The sequence below is a fragment of the Chamaea fasciata genome, unplaced genomic scaffold (assembly GCF_029207755.1).
Source record: "Chamaea fasciata isolate MVZ Bird 193981 ecotype frontalis unplaced genomic scaffold, bChaFas1.0.hap1 SCAF_1, whole genome shotgun sequence".
Lineage (NCBI taxonomy): Eukaryota > Metazoa > Chordata > Aves > Passeriformes > Sylviidae > Chamaea > Chamaea fasciata.
The window spans coordinates 40,702,342-40,722,740 of NW_027094086.1; the positions used below are offsets into that span (position 1 = coordinate 40,702,342).

At 36.7% G+C, this 20,399-nt stretch overlaps 1 protein-coding gene across 1 annotated transcript in view; it reads left to right on the plus strand.

The window, feature by feature from the left end:
* The window catches only part of ST18 (ST18 C2H2C-type zinc finger transcription factor), a 168,594-nt gene that overhangs the window by 110,447 nt on the left and 37,748 nt on the right, over nucleotides 1-20,399 (plus strand). Inside the window, exons 6-10 of the mRNA XM_066183414.1 lie at nucleotides 7,787-7,977; nucleotides 12,233-13,030; nucleotides 15,805-15,939; nucleotides 18,068-18,158; nucleotides 19,666-19,770. Of these exons, the coding sequence (XP_066039511.1) occupies nucleotides 7,787-7,977; nucleotides 12,233-13,030; nucleotides 15,805-15,939; nucleotides 18,068-18,158; nucleotides 19,666-19,770 (1,320 nt within the window). The remainder of the gene's footprint in view (nucleotides 1-7,786; nucleotides 7,978-12,232; nucleotides 13,031-15,804; nucleotides 15,940-18,067; nucleotides 18,159-19,665; nucleotides 19,771-20,399) is intronic.

A 20,399-nucleotide genomic window follows, 5' to 3' on the forward strand; every position in this document is an offset into this window, starting at 1 on the left:
CTCCTATGTTACTGCTGACTTACCATTGTTCCACTCTTTTTACATGCTTCTTTGCATTTGCTCGATCATTTCACAGCCCAGTTGTTCTTTTTGGTCAGGTGGCCTGTAATATTCAGTTTACTGCCTGAAACATCTCCAAGCTCAGTACATAATGACTCAACACCATTACCCATTTCTCCCCAGCCTCTTCTTACGGGGTCTAATAAATCCTCTTTTACCAACAAGGCTATGACAGTTCCTCTGCTTTTCTTATCTGTCTTTTTAAAATAAAATACACCTTTTAATATCTTGCTCCAGCCAGCTTTCAGTTATGATACCATATTTTCTCCACATTATTATCTGTCCAGTTCTGCTCCTTTTTTTCTGACTAAATTTTCCTTTAGTGTATATAGAAGATATTTAATACCCCCAAGTTACTGATCTTGTTTTTCTCTATATTAGTGTTCATAAATAAAAATTTCCCATTTATCTTTTTCCCATCTATATCTCATGCCCATTCCTTTCATCTTGGTCCAGCCCTTGACTGAACTTCCCACAACTCTGGCATTTTAGAAAAAAAGAGCACTGCAATAAACTTCCATAGCTGTAGAAGGTCCTTTAATCCTGGAATTGTTGTTACAGGACACAGGCACAGCCTCTGTCCTTTTCACAGATACAACTTGTAAGCCAAGTGTGTGAGTTACAAAGGGATGACATGAATTTTTTTTATGTTGTGTGTGCCATTTAAAAATGAGAATCAGTCACATTTTCCTTAATTACCATTGGAGTAAGTCCTCCAAGTTCTAAGCTTCATTGCAACCAATTCTCTCTGTCAAAATGAAGATAATTTTTTTCAACAAATTTTATTTTTATATTCTCTCCATTTTAATGGTTTAAAATGTTGATGGAAGAAAATGGTTTTTATCTGTTGAATTCTTTCACAAATGTATTTTTGAGGAATTTCCAGCTGTAATACTTTACCAGATTTTTTTTTTGTCTCCTAGTCTGAATCAGTAAAATTCAATACAGTCATGGAGTCAAAATGTTATAAATTATCAAATAATCCTGTAGCTCAGTTAATTCTATAAAATGGAAGAAACCATTAATGCCAATTGCTCTGACTCGAGATGACCAATTGGGGCAAATACATGTTTAACTTCTTGTCAGTGATAAGAACTCAGTGGTCCTTTCCAGGACTAGCCTTCAAAATTTCATGCGTAAAATATCATATCAGAGTTAACAAATTTCCTTCTTTAATATTTTCACATAAAGCGATAAGTTTTTATTAGCGTAATGTTTGGATATTTTTAACAATTGTGAAAATTATTTAAAATAGCTAGAAAGAAAACTCTTGTTTTCTGATTTAACTTTGTCTTCCACTGCTAATAAATTTTAGCCCAAACCTTGGTGGCAATTTTGTCAGCCGCCAGCCACAGACTGACTCCTTGAAGTTCTTCAGGTAGTCAATATGTGGCTACCTATAACTTGCAAATCAAACAGTTGTTTCTGGACATTTGTAATTTTCCATCACCTGATACTTCACAAATCTTACTTTTACTTATTTTAAGTAAGCAGAATGTTGATTTCTTTTATCCCTTGCTCCAGCATATTCCACTATTCAGGGATAAATTCATGGACATACAAAGCCTCTGTAAGCATAGTTTCATATCCCATTGAGTGGAAAGATGCTTGGAATTGGAAAATTCATTGCAGAATGGAACATCAGGATACAATGCGGTAAAAATCCTAACATAAAAAATTAACATCTTTATTAATCCATACAGCAGACAAAAGAGGAGGTATTGAAAAACAAATCTTTCTGAGATTGAGAGTTGAAGGGTACATAAATGAGTTGAAGTCATCCCAGCCTTTTCTTAACTGGCATTCTCACTAATGAAAAGCATCTCATCAAGTATCTTTCTTAAAAAATATAAAAGGGATGGGTCAAGGAATCCTTCTTTATTACACAAGAAATTTTGTTATATGGTTTCAGAGAATTTTCTTCAGTTTGAATCCAGCAAATATATGGATTTTAGAGTAGGATAGAGGAAGCAGAATTACTGTTTATCTGTCATTTTTTTCAAGTGTCTATAAGCCTTGTAAATTTTATATTTTGGTACCATGATACAAAGTGATGCATTTTTATTTCTTTTAGATAACATTCAAATATATATAGTTTTAAACATATATATTTATATTTATATGTTTAAATATATTAGCTGTGACTAATTTATGTGTTTTCTGAAGCTAGGATTTAATATTGTATATTGTTAGATTTTGTGAATTCTTTCACATTCAGTAATTTCATGGCATTGAAAACACCACCCTAGATTCTGGATGTGGAAAATTTCTTTCAGACCTGACTGGTGCTGTGGATTTTCAGACTTTCTGAGGAGACTCTGACTTCTTGAAACTGTTAATACCATCCTTCTGTCTGTTATCCTGTTTAGAGCAACCTGAGCTGGCAACAATTTCACTCTCACTGAGCTACAAGATTAACACTCTTCACAAACAGTGAGAGTTAATTAAGAAAGTGGAACATAAATCTGTTTTAACCTGATGACAAACCACTGAGTCACAGTAACATTGCACCTTCCTTCCCAACCTCTGTTGTCCATCTGAAGTTACTGTAATTGGCAACACCCATTTGGGTTTTCCATTGCAGTGACGAGACTACCAGCACTCTTTTTAGAACTCTGACATTACAGATCCTTTCATGAACCTCTGTTACTGATGGTTGATGTAAATTATATCAGCAATGTAATTTGAACTGACATGTGATCCATCCTAGGAGCATATCATCACCTTTCTGTATCCAGTGCTAATAAATTCTCCTAATCATCATCAGTTTATGAGGAACTCAAGATTTTTCTGTGATTTTAGGTGATCAGATATTTTCACTGCTCTAGCCTAAACCCTAGGAAACCCGAGTGCTAAAGAATTAAACAGAACCCAGTTCATCTGTGTTTTAGAGAACAAACTGATATAAAAGAGACTAAGATGGGGAGATGTTCAAAATTTATGGTCCTTTTAGATACTTTTGATTTTTGAAATTCTTAGAAGAAGTCCAACCACAACAGACACTTGTATGTTACTGCTTCATCTTTGAGTGGCAAGAGTTCCTGAATTTTCTAATAACAACTGTTCCCCACTATAAGGAAAATGTAGTATTAGACTACATTGTCTTAGGCCATCTAAAAGTTTAGGAAAACATAAACCTAATCAAGGTGTAAAGCATCTGGCAATATCTTTAACCACAATATGATTAAGGAGTAGTTAGACTGACCTCTGTGTAAATACTAGTGTGAAGTTAAATGCTTCTGCACATCAGAAGATGCTGTCTCCTTTAATTGTAGTTCAATTGGTAGGCAAACAGTCAAAATCCAATTCATGTTACGAATTTAAAATAATTTTCTCCACAACTAAAAAGTTCCACTAAGTTTTGTTGCACAAACTCACATAAGGTATGCGATCCTTACATAGCAGTAGAAAATAAATGTATGTGCCTTGATATTTAAAGGCAATTATTTTCTCATTGGAATCTAAGAAGTGTATATGGTGTGTTCTGGTGTCATATTTTACATGGCATCCATTATAGGCATTATTAAACAGTTTTCAGGCTGAATGTACCCCTAGTTTTACCCACTATTACAATTCTTTGCTCTGTTTTCATGCTTTGCCAATCTGCAGGCTACTGCGAATAAGAAAAAATCCTTAGAGGTCTGGAAGTCTTGCCAGAGGATTAGCTACAACAAATCCTTGCTGGATACAATATGGTTAAAGGTCGAGTTGAAGGCTTGACAAACACATCACTTAGATGAACCAATTACAAAAAAAAACCCAAAAAAAACCCACCCAAAAAAACCAAAACCAAACAAAACCAACCAACCAAAAAAAACCAAACAAAAAACCAAAACCAAAAACAAACAAACAAACAAAAATCCAAAACCCAAAAAAACAACCAAAACAACAAAAAAACCCCAACCATGGCCAGTTTTTAAGAAAAGTACCATGTATTTGGGACTGCTTAAAAGCTTTATCTTTCTTCTGAGACATTGTTTTGTGGTGAGGATCCAATGGATAGTACTGCCTGCATACTACCAGAGTCTGTAAGATGTGATCTGAAAAGAAATAAAGGAAAGAGAAAGACACAATAATTTCCCCCAGAATATATTTAGATATGAAATATCTATGAAAGATTTATCTGTGAGGGGTTTTTCAGTATATGCAGCCAGATCCTAAATGTCTTAGATTTTAACCTCTTGACTCACACTATGATAATTGACACAAGACTGGTCTTGATAACTGAATCATTCACTAAAAACAGATGTGATAAAAACTTTCCTCACTCTAGATAAATCAAACATGATTTGTTACCCGTAAAATTTAAGCACAAATAAACTGGGGAACAACTCCCAACTATGTATTGGCTTTGGGCTCATAACAAAAAGAGCTTCTCCTGTTTTATGAGCCTTGGATTACCAAATAACCTTGACAGCTGAATCAGTGTTCCATGAAAACAAGCAGGCCATTGATAAATAGCAACAGAACTATTAGATGTTGAATTTAAGAGATGAGTAAGAGAGAAGCTAAATTATAGGTTTACCACTTGACAAAGTACAGCTTGACAAATCAGTGATAACCAACATGTGTGTCTATGTATGAATGCGCACAAGAAAAAGAGAGAAATAGAAACTTTTAAAGACAAAGGTAAAATCAGCCTTACGTGGATGTTACAAAGCCATAAGTACATTCTTTTCATAGTACTAAAATTCCTGATTTCCATTATCAAATCCTTAACAAAACATGTGTACTTGGAAAAGCTGCCATTTTTGATTTTTTTCTGGTTTTATTTAAATTTTTCATTTTAAGCACTGTAAGGTAGAAAAGGGGAGGAATTTCTGATATGTGATAGAACTTTAAACTTTTTCCTGCAAACTAATAGAGTCCTAGTAAAGCTCAAAACCAGCAGTTTAAAGGACCATCATCAAAAGCAAGTGCTGAAAAATCTCTTCCTGGAGAATGAAAAGCAATTTGAACTTCCTAAGAGATAAGTGACGACTATGTTTGTCAACTTCCTTTAATCAGAATGCTTTCAGGAATGACTTTATTAAAAGTAGAATCTTATGTATGTTTTTAAAAATGATGGACCTGTTGAGGAAATGTGGATGGGTGGCTTCTCATGAACAGAAAATGATACAATAAGGACAAGCTGGTGCATCAGTCTTTCATAGAGGAGAAATTCTCTAACACAACTGATGTGCTCCCAAGAAGATCTGTGGGCTGTCTGTCCCAACTTCGATGCAGCAGCTTTTGATTTACTGCTGTAAACTGTAGTGGTTCTGCTGGTGGGATCCCTGTGCTCTCACTTCCCAGAGTAGATCTGCAGGTGGCAGGAGGCAGCAGTGTTCCCACACTGGTCTTGGCCATGGTGTGCTGTCATCTGAGTTTGACTCTATTTTCCAGTTGTGGTGAAAAACCGACATGTTGAATAAGTGTTATACCAGTCCACAATGTGGGACCTGTAATATTTTGTTGCTAGAAAAAGATTGCACTCAGTGAGAACGAAAACAGCTATGAATTTACCATTTTATCACATTTTCCCTTAACTTGAGGTTACTCAAATCTTGACAATACTCAGACGAATTACAGGATTAAGGTTGAAGAAATAGATGAAGTTCTGTGACCTGTGTTGCACAAGAGGGCATATTACATGATCCAACTGGATTTTCTATTCCAAAAAACCTTTAATTATTCTGGTGTAAGAAACAGCTATAGTTTTGTTAAAGAGAAATTAAACACTGGAAATTCATCATCGTATCCTAAACACTTTCGCAGTATCTACTGGAGAGTAACTTGAAAAATAAATGAGAAACATAAAAGCAAACATACTGAAGGTTTTGGTTTTTAAGAACAATTGTGTATTACGGGATTTCAAACATTCATCATTTATTCAATTTTCCTGGAACAACATGACTGGTATGAACTGCCATTTACAAATATAAACTAAGTAACTGTATTTCCTTAGAAAAAGTTATGCATATTTTTTGACACTTCATCCATCTCTGATATCTGTTTTAAGGGCATTATTTCCAGTGGTACATGGATACTACTGTGATTCTGACCTTTTTTATGGTATTCATGCTATCCTCTATTCATAAACAGAGAAATAACACAGAAGCCGTACTTTATTCAACTACAGAATATGCTTACCATCCCATATTCCTGGATTCCAGATGCCAATAGCATTTTGCCCTTCAGAAGATCAAGAATATGTAGTGTTTGAGATGTATATGACGGAATTTTAACATTCCCCTAAAATGTAGATTTTTGTATTTACATGTCCTTTATATTTGCAATGAGGGATTGCCAAAAAGGTGATTAGCCAAAAGCATTTTTGGGTTTTTTTAATAAAAACTCAAGTTAGTCATATGCTTTCATCCAAAACAATCAGAACCTGAGTCAATTTAGTGCACATGAGATACCTTGGAAGGATTAATTTATGCTGTTGAGGTTGTAATATGTACAACCAATAGGAGTTCTCTTCATACCTTTTTTTTTTTTTTTTTTTTTTTTTTTTTTTTTTTTTTGTAAATCCTGCAGCTAAGTCAGTGAGCCAAATGCAAAATCCAACACCTGAGGGCATTGTGTAGATTTGTAATGCACCCTGGGGGTACCTAAGGTTGAGAAACCATTGAGTGGATTACACAGATCCATATATGTAGTTTTTTCATCTCTGACTGATATAATATGAGCACTATTATTTGTGCTACAAAAATTTCTTAGTATACTCTGTATGAGAGAAAAACAAAATCATGTCAAATCACTTACATGAAAAATTGTTAAGAAAAGAGTGTTGAAAATTCCAGCCTCTTTAGGGATGTATCTTATGTTGTAACACGTACATGCCATACAGATTTGTACCGTGACAAACTATAGAACCAAATGAATATTCAGATCAAGGTATGGGTCTACTAGGAACTGAAAGAAGTATGTTAAACCTGCTAAAACTCTTCCTCTCTAAAATCCTGCCATTCCTCTTCCTGTCAGAAATCTGAAAATTAGGCATCTGAACTGGGTAATACCTTTCCCAGGGAACAGGTCCTCACTTAAAACTACATCTGTGTGAAAAAAGGCTCCCCCTTTTTTCATACAGATATAGTTTTAAGTGAGATGAATATCCCTTTGCAGAAGCCTTTTTTTATAATCTATACAGAGACATGAGAAGAGGTTAAACCAGGTCTTTATAGCTGGAGTAAATTAAATTAAACCAATGCTCAGGACTAATATTGAAAAAGAGGCCTGTGCTGCAAAATGTTATCAATGTACAGTGTGTTTCTCACAGGTTTTATGCGTTGAACTCAACATGTGTAATTGGATATTCATACTGATGCAAAGGTAATGGACCAAAGGCTCAGGATTTTGTAATACAACTGGTGGTATTATTTTCCCTTTAGCTGTTTTCCTGGATTATCAATACTACAATTTTTGTTTATCCTTTCCTTAAGGCTGTCGGGTTATGGATTTTTTTTTTTTTTTGGTTTTGTTTTATTACTCATTCCCTTTTCCCTAAAAAGATTTTGGCGGCAGTGAAAGAAATGGGACTTGCCCATGGCCTGGAATTTCAGTACCTGAGCTAAAATTAAATATCCAGTAGACACAATTTGCTGAAACTGCAAGTGATTTAGCATTTTGTCAGTTGTCACTTTTATATTTAGAATTAAACTATAGGGTGGTGCTATTTTTAAAACAATTTGCTCCTCACTTCTCCCATTTTTTCTCTGCCTCTGGCAACTGATCATTGCAGTGCCTACAAATGCTCCATGGCTAAGAAGAGAAAAGCTGAAGATCAGGTGTCAGGCGTTCCCGTTAACAAAAGGAAGTCCCTGTTAATGAAACCCCGCCACTACAGCCCCAGCCTGGAATGCAAAGAAGAAAATGAAGACAGGACAGAACTACAGGAAGATATCAGTGTCCTGGAAAGCAGCTCCGCTCCAGGTAGTTGCTTGAACTCCATTTGAACTTGAATTCCACAGGAAGGGAGATAAAACCCCAGTATTTTGAAACAGGATGCAAGACATGTTTGACTTCTAAGACAGTTGAAATGGTTCCTTTCTGTCCAGGTTTAAGCATCATGCTTTCATTTATTTTGTATAATAACTTCTCCTGGGGTCTAGTAAATGCTTTGTAAGTGACACAGAGACAACTACTGCTTCTCCACTCCCTCTGTCAAAGGACAAGCTTAAGCCCACCACCATCCCACACATTTCTGAAGAGCAGATTTTCACTAGAATATATAGAGCTCTTAGGAGGGAAAAATAATGCCTAGCAAAACACTGTTGACTTTAACATTTAGCAAAGCAATTTTATGTGTGTGACTGCTGTGTGTGTTCTGTTTAACACAATTATTAGACTCAGCACTTTTATACTTGTTATTTCAACACTGGTAAGCCAAACACATCCAACATTTTATAGCAGCTTCTACAATGTGTATGCTGGAAAATACGGACAAGGATAGAGGTACAGAAAGATATAGCTATAGTATGTTTTCATTAGTCTTCTTTTCTAATGTATTTTTAATATATATTCAAGTTGAACAAAAAGTCTCCAATCAAATTGTTTTTCACATATTTGTTTAAGAAGTCCTGCCAAAAACAATTAATCAGACAACGGAAAAGATATCAGTGGAAGATATCAGGAAGACATAGGCAGTCACCTGCACACAGGAAATGTTAAAATAAAAGGAATTTGGTCTGGCACTGAGAAATTAGCAATCATAGAGAATATGTATAAACTGAATGAACTTGAATGTCACTCAGTTGCTGGTTGCTATCAGAATTAGAAGATAATTTGTTTTCCATTTAGTTCTTCTTATCAAATGTTGTTGAAGGACAGGATGCTAGATTATATAATCTAGGGTCCCTTTAACACAGAAGACTGGACCTAGATGGTCTTTCAAGGCCCCTTCCAGCCAGGGTTGTCCTATTATTTCATGATGAATTGAGATTAGTTATTTGTATATTTATCCACTCTAAATTGGACTCTATTAAAACAAAACAAACTCCACAAATTTTATACATATGATTACTATAAAACACACAGACAAGGAAGAAGAATGCCATTAAATCCTAATTCTACCAAAATAGTGGAGGTCTTTGTGGCATTTCTATAACAGCAAAGTTTTCAGTCAGCTGTCACTTGTAAATCTTCTAGGAAGAGATTTTTCCAAGGGTGTGCATCCCATTGCTGTGAAAGCCTAGAAGGTAGCTCCATCTTCAAACAGAACATTAATGGGCAAGGTGATACACAATGTCTCTGTCTTTTGGGTGACATTTAAAAAAAAAAAATCATGAAGGAAAAAATTCCATGCCTCTCAGTGCCTGTTCAAGCTTCAAGTTTCAGGGAGTATTTCTACCTCCTAACACCAGAAGGAAATCTGTTGGAGTAAGGATTTCTATATGGTTCTTTTCTTGGGGTTTTGTTATTGTTTGTTTCAAATTTTTTTTTTTTTTTGATATTTGGATTTTAGCTAAATTTTTTTTCTGTTGATTCAGCCTGGTTCCTAACCATCTAGAGCTGCACTCAGTAATGTCTTTTTCTTCCCCTTTTTCTGTCCTCTGCACATCTTGAAGAGCTCGATGAAGAAAAATTACTATGATGGGTGTAAAGGTAGACTTTGTGTCATATACGGACAAACCTAAGTTATTGAACTTTTTAAAGTTCCCTTTTTGAAAAGGGGAAAGTGTTGGACCAAATCTGTTGATAAGAAAGTAGAGAAACCATGCTTTTCAGTCAAAACAAAAAATCCCACTTGACTTTGAAAAGATTAATTTGATACCAGTATGATACATTCCAACCTGCTTGTGTCAGTGGTAATACAATTTACAACATTTGCATAAGTTTTTCCAGCTAGAAAACAAATTTCAGTGAAAGCATACAGTTGGTCTGGGTATGTAGGTTTACTTGGGATTTCTTGGTGTAATATTGTTCACTTTATTGTGAACTCATGATTCTTTTCAGTTGATCAGTTAATGATTGAGTTCATGGATTGATGCAACTGTAAACTAAGCTGAGTTTTGATTATTTTAAAAGTAAATTTACAGCTTGTAGATGTAAAAAGCAAAGCTGGGACAGCTGAACCATTAAGACTAATTCAACAATATATTTTTAAACATTGCTTTAAAAATTGCTGATTATTTAAGGAACAAAAGTTTTTTATCATGAACTTATTTTTCATCTTTGAAACATAAAAATAACTGAAAAAAGTCTCTTACAACTGAGCATTTTGCTTGACTTGTTTTCTTTTGATGGGTGGGAGATTTCTTTTAAGATGGATCTTGTTACTTTTTGAAATTACCCACTGATGGGATTCTGTTATTTTCCAAATGGCAGAAGAGCAAATAATGGAAATCCATTTGACTAAAGTTAGTTACAGAGCCAAACCATCATTCTTACTTGCCGAGATGTGAAAAGATGGCAGACTTTATTCAGAATACTGCAATGTGTGTGGTACTAGACCAGCTGCTAAAAAGTTACACGAGGTTTACAGACACTTCTTTCAACACAACTTTGTGCACAAAGTGCCCAAGGCCACCTCTGCCTGCATGAGTCCAATTTTCTGAAGAAGAATAAGAATTAATCAATATTTTCTTTTAACATATAACAAACAGTTGAACCAAACAATTATGTAAACTGGAAATGACCCAAAATGCTAACAGTTTGGCAGCAGTAAAGTGAAATGCATTGTGGTGCACATGTGCATTTTTGTCCCCCTTTTCCCCTCCACAATAATCTGCACTTAATAGGAATATTTTAAACTATGTAGCTAAGCAACAGAGGTAATTGTTGCTTTCTAGAGCTTTTGTTAGGCACTCTAACACAGCCCAAATATGCATAATTAGGTATAATGTCTATAAATCATTATTGTACACATGTGGGTAGTTAAGTGGATTGAGAGAATAGTTCAATGAATTGGACATATTCACTGAAAATGCTTTTTATTTGTTTTCTGTAGTTCATAATACTTTAAAATTATCATAACCCTTTACACTTTCTCTTAATAGCTCGCTGTGTTATTGAGAGAAACTTCATTTGCATTTTAGGCTATGCCTAATTTATTATTTAAACCTGGAGTTCTTCTGTTTCAGGAAAGGACAGACACATCTTATGAAATAGTCTATGCTTGTTTATTCATCCTCCTTTCTAGGAAGTAAAATGTTAAATTTTTCAGTTTATGTTGAATAGATCCCAACAAAAGAATGTACCCTATAATCAGCATTATTGAAGGGGCTAGTGTTGTGACTAAATTCTTCCCTTCATCCAAAAATGCTTTTAGTTACTATGGCAATATTTACTTGATCCTGGCAAAACCAGTGTTGATTTTAGAGAGATAATTACCAGAAAGGAAGATGATGGAGCTGTATTTTTGAGTGTCCTTGTCAGAGGAAATGTTTATAAAAAATTAAATGAGATACAAAAGGCATATTGTCTTCCACACTCACAACCTCTCCTACATGCAGCCTTTATTACCTGCTGGCTGCTGCTTTTCTTCTGAAGAAAGATATTTATAAAGACAGGATGCACTTCAGTGGTGTCTTTAACAAGTCCTTTATGAGTCTGTACATAACAACCATTTCTGTTTGCCTGTGCATGACCTGATCTATTACTTAGTGTGGCAATTCAATGGTGACCAGGGGCTTGCCCTTTGTGAAGTATTGAGAATTTTTCCATCAAGATCTTTCGTGGGATCTGGGGTGACTGGGAAAGTAATTAGGGTTTATTTTGAGAAAATATTTGGAAATCTTAGATGTGTTTGTGTGCACTTATATATATATATATATATATATATATACATATATATATATATATATATATACACACACAGATTATATAGATTATATGTATATATGTAATATCAATGTATGGAACATTATATTTACATACATGTTTATGACTCTCTCTGTGTGTGCTTGTGTTCTAAGTAAATATATGTTTTCACCATCAGTGAGAAATGGGGGTATATTTTTTTCTCATTTAGTGCTGGAACTATCATATAAAGTATATATAATCTTGGAAGGGTTTTTCATCATGCTGCAAGCAGTCATTTCAAATGGATCCTTGGTGTGAATTCAATCATTTCAGAGTACCTTTCTGAGTAATGAAACAGTAATTGGTAAGTCAATATCTTCATGTCACTTTGACAAGGTACAAAAAATAGTTCTTAAATATTTCTCTTGCCTTTTTTCTCATACAGAGGAGAGTGCTCCAATATCATCCGAGGAAACCCCTCATTTTGATGGGCAAGAAAATTCCAGTCAAAGAAAAGACAACTACTCCAGCTATCAAGATACCGTGGCCAAATCTTTGATGAACATGGGAAAAGTAGCAAAAGATGCACCCAGTCAAACAATGGCAGAAAATCTAAATGATAGTGGCATTCAATCCTTAAAAACAGAAAGTGATGACACTGATGAATGTTACCTGATTAGCTCAGCTGAAGGAAAGGAAAAGACTGCTATTTCTGACCCAAAATACTGTTCATCTGAGGAAAACGAAAGTAACTCTGAAATTATGGACAATGAGTGGGATAGCTCTTCAAATTTCTCAGAAGAAACTAGGGTAAAACCCCATGTAACTCAGAAATATATCGTAGAGTGTAACCAACCCAGCATCCTGGAAGTCCCAGAAATTAAGAAGGAAGAGGTTGAATATGGTCCTTGTGAAACACTCTGTGACTCAGAAGCAGAGCTAAGAGCACCCCAGGAGCCTCACTCAGATCCTTTTGAGAAGAGAATTCAGAATCTCTTCCCTGAAAGTGAGGAAGATGACAACGAGTGCCTGTCAGAAACCACAGACGTGTCAGTTGAGCTGGACAAAACAAAAGGAAACTTGAGTTTGCTAGAGCAAGCAATCGCTCTGCAGGCAGAGCAAGGGCATGTGTTCCACAGCACCTACAAGGAACTGGATAGGTTTCTTCTGGAGCATCTAGCAGGGGAAAGGAGACAAACCAAAGTTATTGACATTGGTGGGAGACAGATATTTAGCAGCAAACGTAAGGAAGTATTTTTGGCTCTTCTTGCTGGCTTAGGCATTTGTCCTGTGACTGATAGAGGATTCTGAGCTGGGTTTTATAGCAACAGTAAAGAATCTGGAATTTAGCTGGTAATTTTGTTAATTATGTACCTTCACACTAGTGCCTCACGTCTAACCAGGTTAAATGCTAGGTACTTGGCTTCCTGCCAAACTGCTATGTGAAATGATCAGTAATGGGTACTAAAAGGCCTGTGTAGCTGGCACTGACATTCCTTCTCCTCCTTTTCCTCCTCCTCTGCTTCCTCCTCTGTAGGGTGCTAATACAAACCTCCAAAGTTTCAGCAGCCAAAAGGCAAGACATTAAAACAGTGCTCAAGGGCAAGTTTAGGGTGAAAAATTGGCCTCTCCTAAAGATACTACCTAATTCCTAAGCCATATGTTTTCTGAGTTCAGTCTACTTCACGCATCAATCATTATTACATCAATCAATATTACATTTTGCTACATCCAGCACTTCTGAGCCAGGAAAGCACAAGCCATGCTCTTCTGCCTCATTCGCTATCAGCAGAAATACCAGTAAATTCCAAAATCTTTATTGTTTCGGAGTGTTTGTGGTATCCTACAAACCCATAGGAACACCACTCAATTTTCAGCACTTAATCAGGCTTCCAGAAGTGGAGATTTAAAAGATTTTTGTTTGATTTAAAAACTGTGCTGTCTTGTATGAAACTCCTCAATTGAGGATAATTACAGAACATCAAGAGATGACATTTTATAAACACACTCCCTTCTGTAGTAAGTAACAATACATTCATCTGTCCTTTGACTTTTCCTTTTGGCCTTCCAAACATCTCAAGGTCACCCTAGCACTGATGCAATTTTGGCTTTTGATAAATGATTTACTTTCATATTTCTAATGTAACTTCAGAGTAGTCCCTGTGGACATCACAAATATTACAGTAATTTGCTTATCTAAAGCATTTAGTGTAAAAGAGAACTGACAGGCACTTTTAGGTGCTGCAACTATAAAATATTTCCTGCAGTATTTGGGAAGAAAATGCAGACATTTCATTTTTGTGTCTCAAGAAGTGTTTTAATTAGCATGCATTAATCTGTTCACGCATGATATTAATCTACCTTTTTATTAAAGTACATGAACCTTTATTTGCTCAGATGACTTTGGCACATGCAGGAACTTTTTAGATATCCTTTTCTACCCTGAGAGTTGCTGTGCTTACATTGGTGTCAATGTGACTTTCTCCCAGCACATATAGGAAAGACCAGTGATGTAAGAATGGCACAATCTATCCTTTCCTGATTTACCACATATAATAATTAGCTGTGGTTTCCAGGTGATTTCAGAGGTAACACCCGTGGAGAAATACACCACGTTTGGGTTGTATAAGCACCATATGATTGTAGTCAGTGTTGTATCAGGCACATAATTTTGCCACTTTATGTAATTAATTGGGTTTTATTTCTAAAAAAATCTACCATCAAATGCATCAGATCTTAATTTTTATTCTTGGATGCTAGATAAAAAAAAAAAAAATCTATTTAATGATAAACTTTTCCAATTACCAGGGGAACACTAAATCATATTTCAGGGTCCCTCTTTATTTTCTATTCACTATTGTAGCACTTTCCATTTGTGGTGATTCTAAAAACCGTGTGGTCTCCTGATGATGCTGAGTCTATTTTCTTTCATTTCTATTTATTATTATTTTTTTTTTTTTTTAAATCTAAAAACTTACCAGGAAGTTTAACCCTCAGCTGCTCTGGTGATTCTGTCCCTAAGCACATCCTACCTCATAGTCCAGAAAAATGAGCTCGAAGGAGGCAGCTCCCCGTTCTGGCTGCAGCTGTTTTCTCCCCCAGCACCAAATGCTGTTGGCAGCCAATCACAGATGGAGCTAAAACCATCCTCAGCAATTTTTGCGGCCACTTCCTTCAGATTTCTCACAAGAGAATTTCTGGACCAGAAATCATTCCTTTCTCGCCCAGACTTTTGATCCTACGTTGGAAATCGAATAAAGGTTTTTTTGACCAGTGCTTCTTGCACAATTCTAGGTGCTTGAAACAGGAATTGGGCATACACTGGGGCTGTTACAGAGTGGTAGCTGTGGGGCTGGGCTGAGACCTTGCCTTTGAAAGGGTATCGGCTGCTCCATGTTTTCAGTGCCTTTGTGGGCTGCTCCACAAAGCAGCATTGCCATGTGTACCAGAGGGAGCTGCTTGCCTTGCCTCTCAAATGTAAAGTGGCATGTATTCAGTTTCCTAACAAAGAACCTACAGCCTAGAGATCTGTGATATTTAAGGAATGGCTTCTGGTTGAAATGCTTTTTGTTTGTTTGTTTATTTGTTTCACACCTCAGCTTTTATTTGGTTATCCCAGCTTCCTGGAGTCTGACATTAACAGAGCAAAAGATTGTTTCTCCTTTTTTTTATTTATTCCTTTATATATCTTGCTGTTGGCTCATGCTGCCAGTTTTCTGGCTTATTGGATTGTGGCTCCTGTCCTGTTTGAGGCTCTGAATGGAATAAATGACTCTGCAATCCTAAAGCTATATAGTTTAGCACATAAATGGCATATTGGGAGAGGGAAATCATTGTTTAAAGGACACAGTGTGAAAACATGAAGTGATGTTTCAGTTGCATACATCCCTGTTAAAACTTTGGACAGGAATTAAATATGAAGTATAAAACAGAGAATATCACACTGCTATAGGATCACTCAGCCGCGTGCAGACAGGAGCAAAACCCAAACAAAATTTTTGTCTGATTTCTCTGCAGATTCACCCAGGCCTGAAAAGAGAGAAACCAAATGCCCCATCCCAGGATGCGATGGCACAGGGCACGTGACTGGGCTGTACCCTCACCACCGCAGTCTCTCAGGCTGTCCACATAAAGTCAGAGTGCCACTAGAAAGTGAGTATCATCACCCTGCAGGCCAGAGTAACAACTGGATCTGTCTCAGTATTGTGTGTAGTGTGTGCTTGTGCTGGAGGAGAATCCCCTTTTTTCTGCATGCGATTGCAGGATGAGACTGGGAAAGAAGTCATCACACCTTCTTTGCCCTCCAGGTCATAGTCACAGTCCTGCTTTCCACACTTGTGCAGCTCAAGTGCTCCTCAGCAGCATTGTTACAAACAGCAGCAGGTTCCTTAGGTAGCCTGGGAAGGACAAGATCAGACAACCTATGCTCACGCTGCCAGCAGACCTGCATGCTGTAGTCCCATGAATCTTCAAGACATTGCTTGCTCACACCTTTGCTGAGGCACATCATCACCTGCTTGTTTCAGAGCTGTGGCCTCATTTGCTGCCATTGCACACTGAAGCTGATGGTTTTCATTGCCAACAGATGAGACATCTGGGCATGCTTATGCAGAGATATTTCCAGTGTCCCCCTTACTGCTGAGCTCAGAAAGGTTATTTCCATCAGTACATCCCAGCACACATGGGATGTACTGATGGAAATAAGCAGGTAGCAGGAAAAAAGCATCCATAGCAGGTCCCTCTCTTGTGACAGTATCACACTAACCCTTTTATAACTAGTCTAGACTGAATTTTCCTGCTTATTTCTAACTGTGCTGCTCTGATTACATTGGTTTGTGTGTGTGTGTGTGCGTGCGCAATCCTGCAAAACGATGCAATGAAATGCTGTGTAATAAGCCAAAACTTAATGTGAAACTATCCGCCTAAACAACCTAGTTAGTCAGATGGTTCTTTGTGGTGGTATGCATAACAACAAATTAAAAGGATATTTGCACTTTACCAAAATCCTCTTCCTAACTGTAGCTCTCCCTTTTTAAAAATCTGGTACTAAACTGGTATTTATGGAAACATCTGCTGAATTAAGCAGGCTGCATTAGGAAGCCTTAGCAACATGGACTTCCTAAAAACTTAAAATTAACAAGTCTTTGTTAATTATCACACTTCCAATTAGATGTGCTCTGTCCTGATGGGATTTAAAAAAAAAAAAAAAAAAAAAAAAAAAAAAAAAAAAGTTAGAATTTGGTTCCTGGCAGAACAAACACATGGACTCAACAGCCAGCTTTTGTGAAACACTGTGCCCCAAAGATGTAAAATATTTAACATAGATGTGGTAATTCTTTAGGGGAATGGTTTCTCCCCTTTGACCTCCTAGAATTTCCTCCCTATGACCACATGGAATGACCCTCCATACCTTCCTTGACCTAATTGGCTGAGTGCCAGGATCGTCCCAGAATGGGAGACTAGACAAGACCCCTGTACTTTTTTGTTCTCTCTCTTTCCCTCCTGGAATTTCGAAGAATAAATGCCTGGGACAAAGTTCCTGGGGAAAGGGCCTCTTCTGATATCTTTTATCTCATTCTTGGTAAAAATTCCTTCTAAAGCCTCCTAATAACTGAGTTAGCTCAAGTCCACGGAGGCGGGCTGGGGGTAATTTTTACACATAGACATATCTGTCAGTTTTAGCAAAGGTGACCCACATCCAAAGGCATGGAAAATGTACAGGCAAGAGGTTGTAATTGCTACTAGGAGTGTAAGCCGATGCTTGGAAACATTACTACTTGGTCCAAGGTAGTTTCAGCACAGCTCAGATGATCAGAAGGTGTAATGCTCAAATGGACATACTCAAAATATCTGACAAAATGTATAAACAGCCTTCCTGTAGTTGGGAGCTTTCCTTCCCTGGGACAGAGAGGGACTGTAGCTCCATGTAACATGGACTGTGTGGCCCAGGGCTCCTCTATCACCTGCCTGTTCCAGTGTTAGTGGTGTATAAAGGGCTTCAAGATTTAACATCTTTGCTGACTTCCACTTAAGTTCTTTTAAAGTCCGTATAAAAAATTTTGTGCGTGTGGGAAGTCTCACCACAGTAATATAGAAACAAACTGGTTTATGCTGGAGGCACCATGGTCACTGTGTTGTAGGTCATTTGCTTCCCCTGTTCTTTAGTGATAAAAATGTAAAAGAATTCAGAATCTGAGCTCAAGGAGGATATGTTCATTTTTTTAAAGATGTATGTTTTTAATTGATGCTTTTTATTATCAATTTTTTTTCTTCTGTTTAGTTCTTGCCATGCATGAAAATGTTTTAAAGTGCCCCACCCCAGGATGCACTGGAAGAGGACATGTCAACAGCAATCGCAATACACACCGAAGGTAGATCAGAAAAATTCCTGTCCACTTAAAACCGAACATGTACTGGGGAGTAAATTGATAGGCACATCTTGGAATTAGACACTATGTACTACACTGAAGAGTGTCTATGAACTGCAAGAGCAGCCTGTATTATTTATAACCAAATAATTGTGTTTAATTTCATTATATAAAAAATGGCAGCAGCACAGAGGATGGCAAATTCCACTAGTATTTTCATAGATGAAATTTAAAGCTACAATTTCATCACAGCCCTCACACTGAAAAATCATCATGTACACGGGAAAGGAATGAAAACCACACTATTATTGCTACAACTGGAAAACCCAATGGAAACCAAAACCCATTTTTTTGGACCACTACATGCTAGTCGTTGACAGGAACTTCTAATCAAGGCACATTCCCTTTTAGCCAAACAGAAAATTTTAAGCGAACTATTTTAAAATCTGTTTAAAAACTCCACTTATTACCCTCCGGAATGCCATCTTCCTGCCTGGAACTCTCCCGTCTGTTTAACATGCTGCCTGCAGGGAGAAAGCAAAATTGGGAAAAGACTTCCAGACAGGCAGCTGGGGAATCACAGCTGGGCTGCAGGTGAGGCAGAGAGTCAACACACTCTGTCTCCAGCAAGCCATTGCTGTCAGCACAGCTCTTGTCAGTACTGCTTTCTGCTGGAAGCAGTATATTCCATCATACTGCTTCGGGGAAAATATAACGTCAATCTTAAAATTGAACCTGGGACAGAGAATTTCAAAACCAACTTTCTTTGTTGATCTGAATTTTTTTGTGAGATTTTGGGATTTTTTGTTTATTGATTGATTAGTTACTGCATAGTGCACCAAAATTAAGGTTTATCATACTGTGTTTTAATACTAGAATTAGTAAGTCAGTCTTTATCAGACGTATGACAAGCTTATCTAAAAGAATATATAGGGCACAAGCAGAATTTTCTCTTTGTTTTTCCTGTTTTCAATCTCCAGTTATCTTTGAAGCACATCAGCTGTATCATGAGCAACCCATGAAAAGGATAAGAAAACATGTTCTAATCTAATAAAACAAACGGGAAAATATAAGCTAGCACAACTTGAAATGACAAAATGTGTTCTTTGGTAACAGTCTCTCATATATCCCTGCTTTTTTTTCCAAAATTCCCTTTCCTTTTAATCAGCAGGAGGCTTATATGCATGGTTTAGCTGATAAAGTAAATGTCATTTGTCAAAAAATTTACTAGTGACTTGCCAGACACAAAACATCAAAGCTGAACTGTGGAAAACTCCTACATGATTCAGTTTCCAGATATATCACCTAAAATACACAGATTTCACAGTTTTGCATTAAGGATTGAAAAACAGATGAATCTGGGCTATAACAGCAGCAGTTCCCTTAAATGCACAGACCATCAAAGTCACTGGTTTCCACAGAAAAACAGCATACATCTCCTTTGCCTAAGAATTATTTTAAATGTTTTTTTTTCTTGCTGTTTCTGTTCTTCACCTTTGCTTTCCAACAGCCTTTCTGGTTGTCCAATTGCTGCAGCTGAAAAACTGGCAATGTCCCAGGAAAAGAACCAGCTCGAGTCTCAAAAAGCTGGGCAGTGCCATGATCAGACTCACAGGTAGGAGCCCCCACAAACCAGTTTCTCCAAACAAACAAACAAACAAACTCTTATTTATGTACAAACTCTGTTGATTCGTCCTCAGATTTTTCACCCACTTCAGATTTCAGGTTCAATGGTAACCCAGTTTTCCAAGATGAACCTCTGCAAAACTATCTGATTCCCAAAATAAACCACCATCTTTCTGTTGGTTCTTGTGCATGTGGCTGACATTAAAGACAAGAGACGTATCTTTGGATAAGCAGTCAAATATATCCTATTAAATCTTACCTGTACACAAGTAACCTGATCAGAACAATTAATAGAATTTCTTTATTTTTGGTTTATTGGTGTAATTACTTTAAGTTATTCTTTATATGACAACATCAAAAAGGAGAAACTATTTATTGCAATTGTATTTTGTCTGAGTTATATAGACCCTACAAACACACATAATTTGCACATCATTGGCACCATGACCATTACAACGTATTATATTCAGGTCTATTTGGGGACACTTTAATTTGTGGATTATTGACATGATCAGCTCTAATGGTTCCTTCAGAGCCATTACAGAATATTATGTCCATGTGTCTGCCAACTGCACGTGCCTTAACTCTATATATGAAAAGTCCTAAGGAAATTACTAA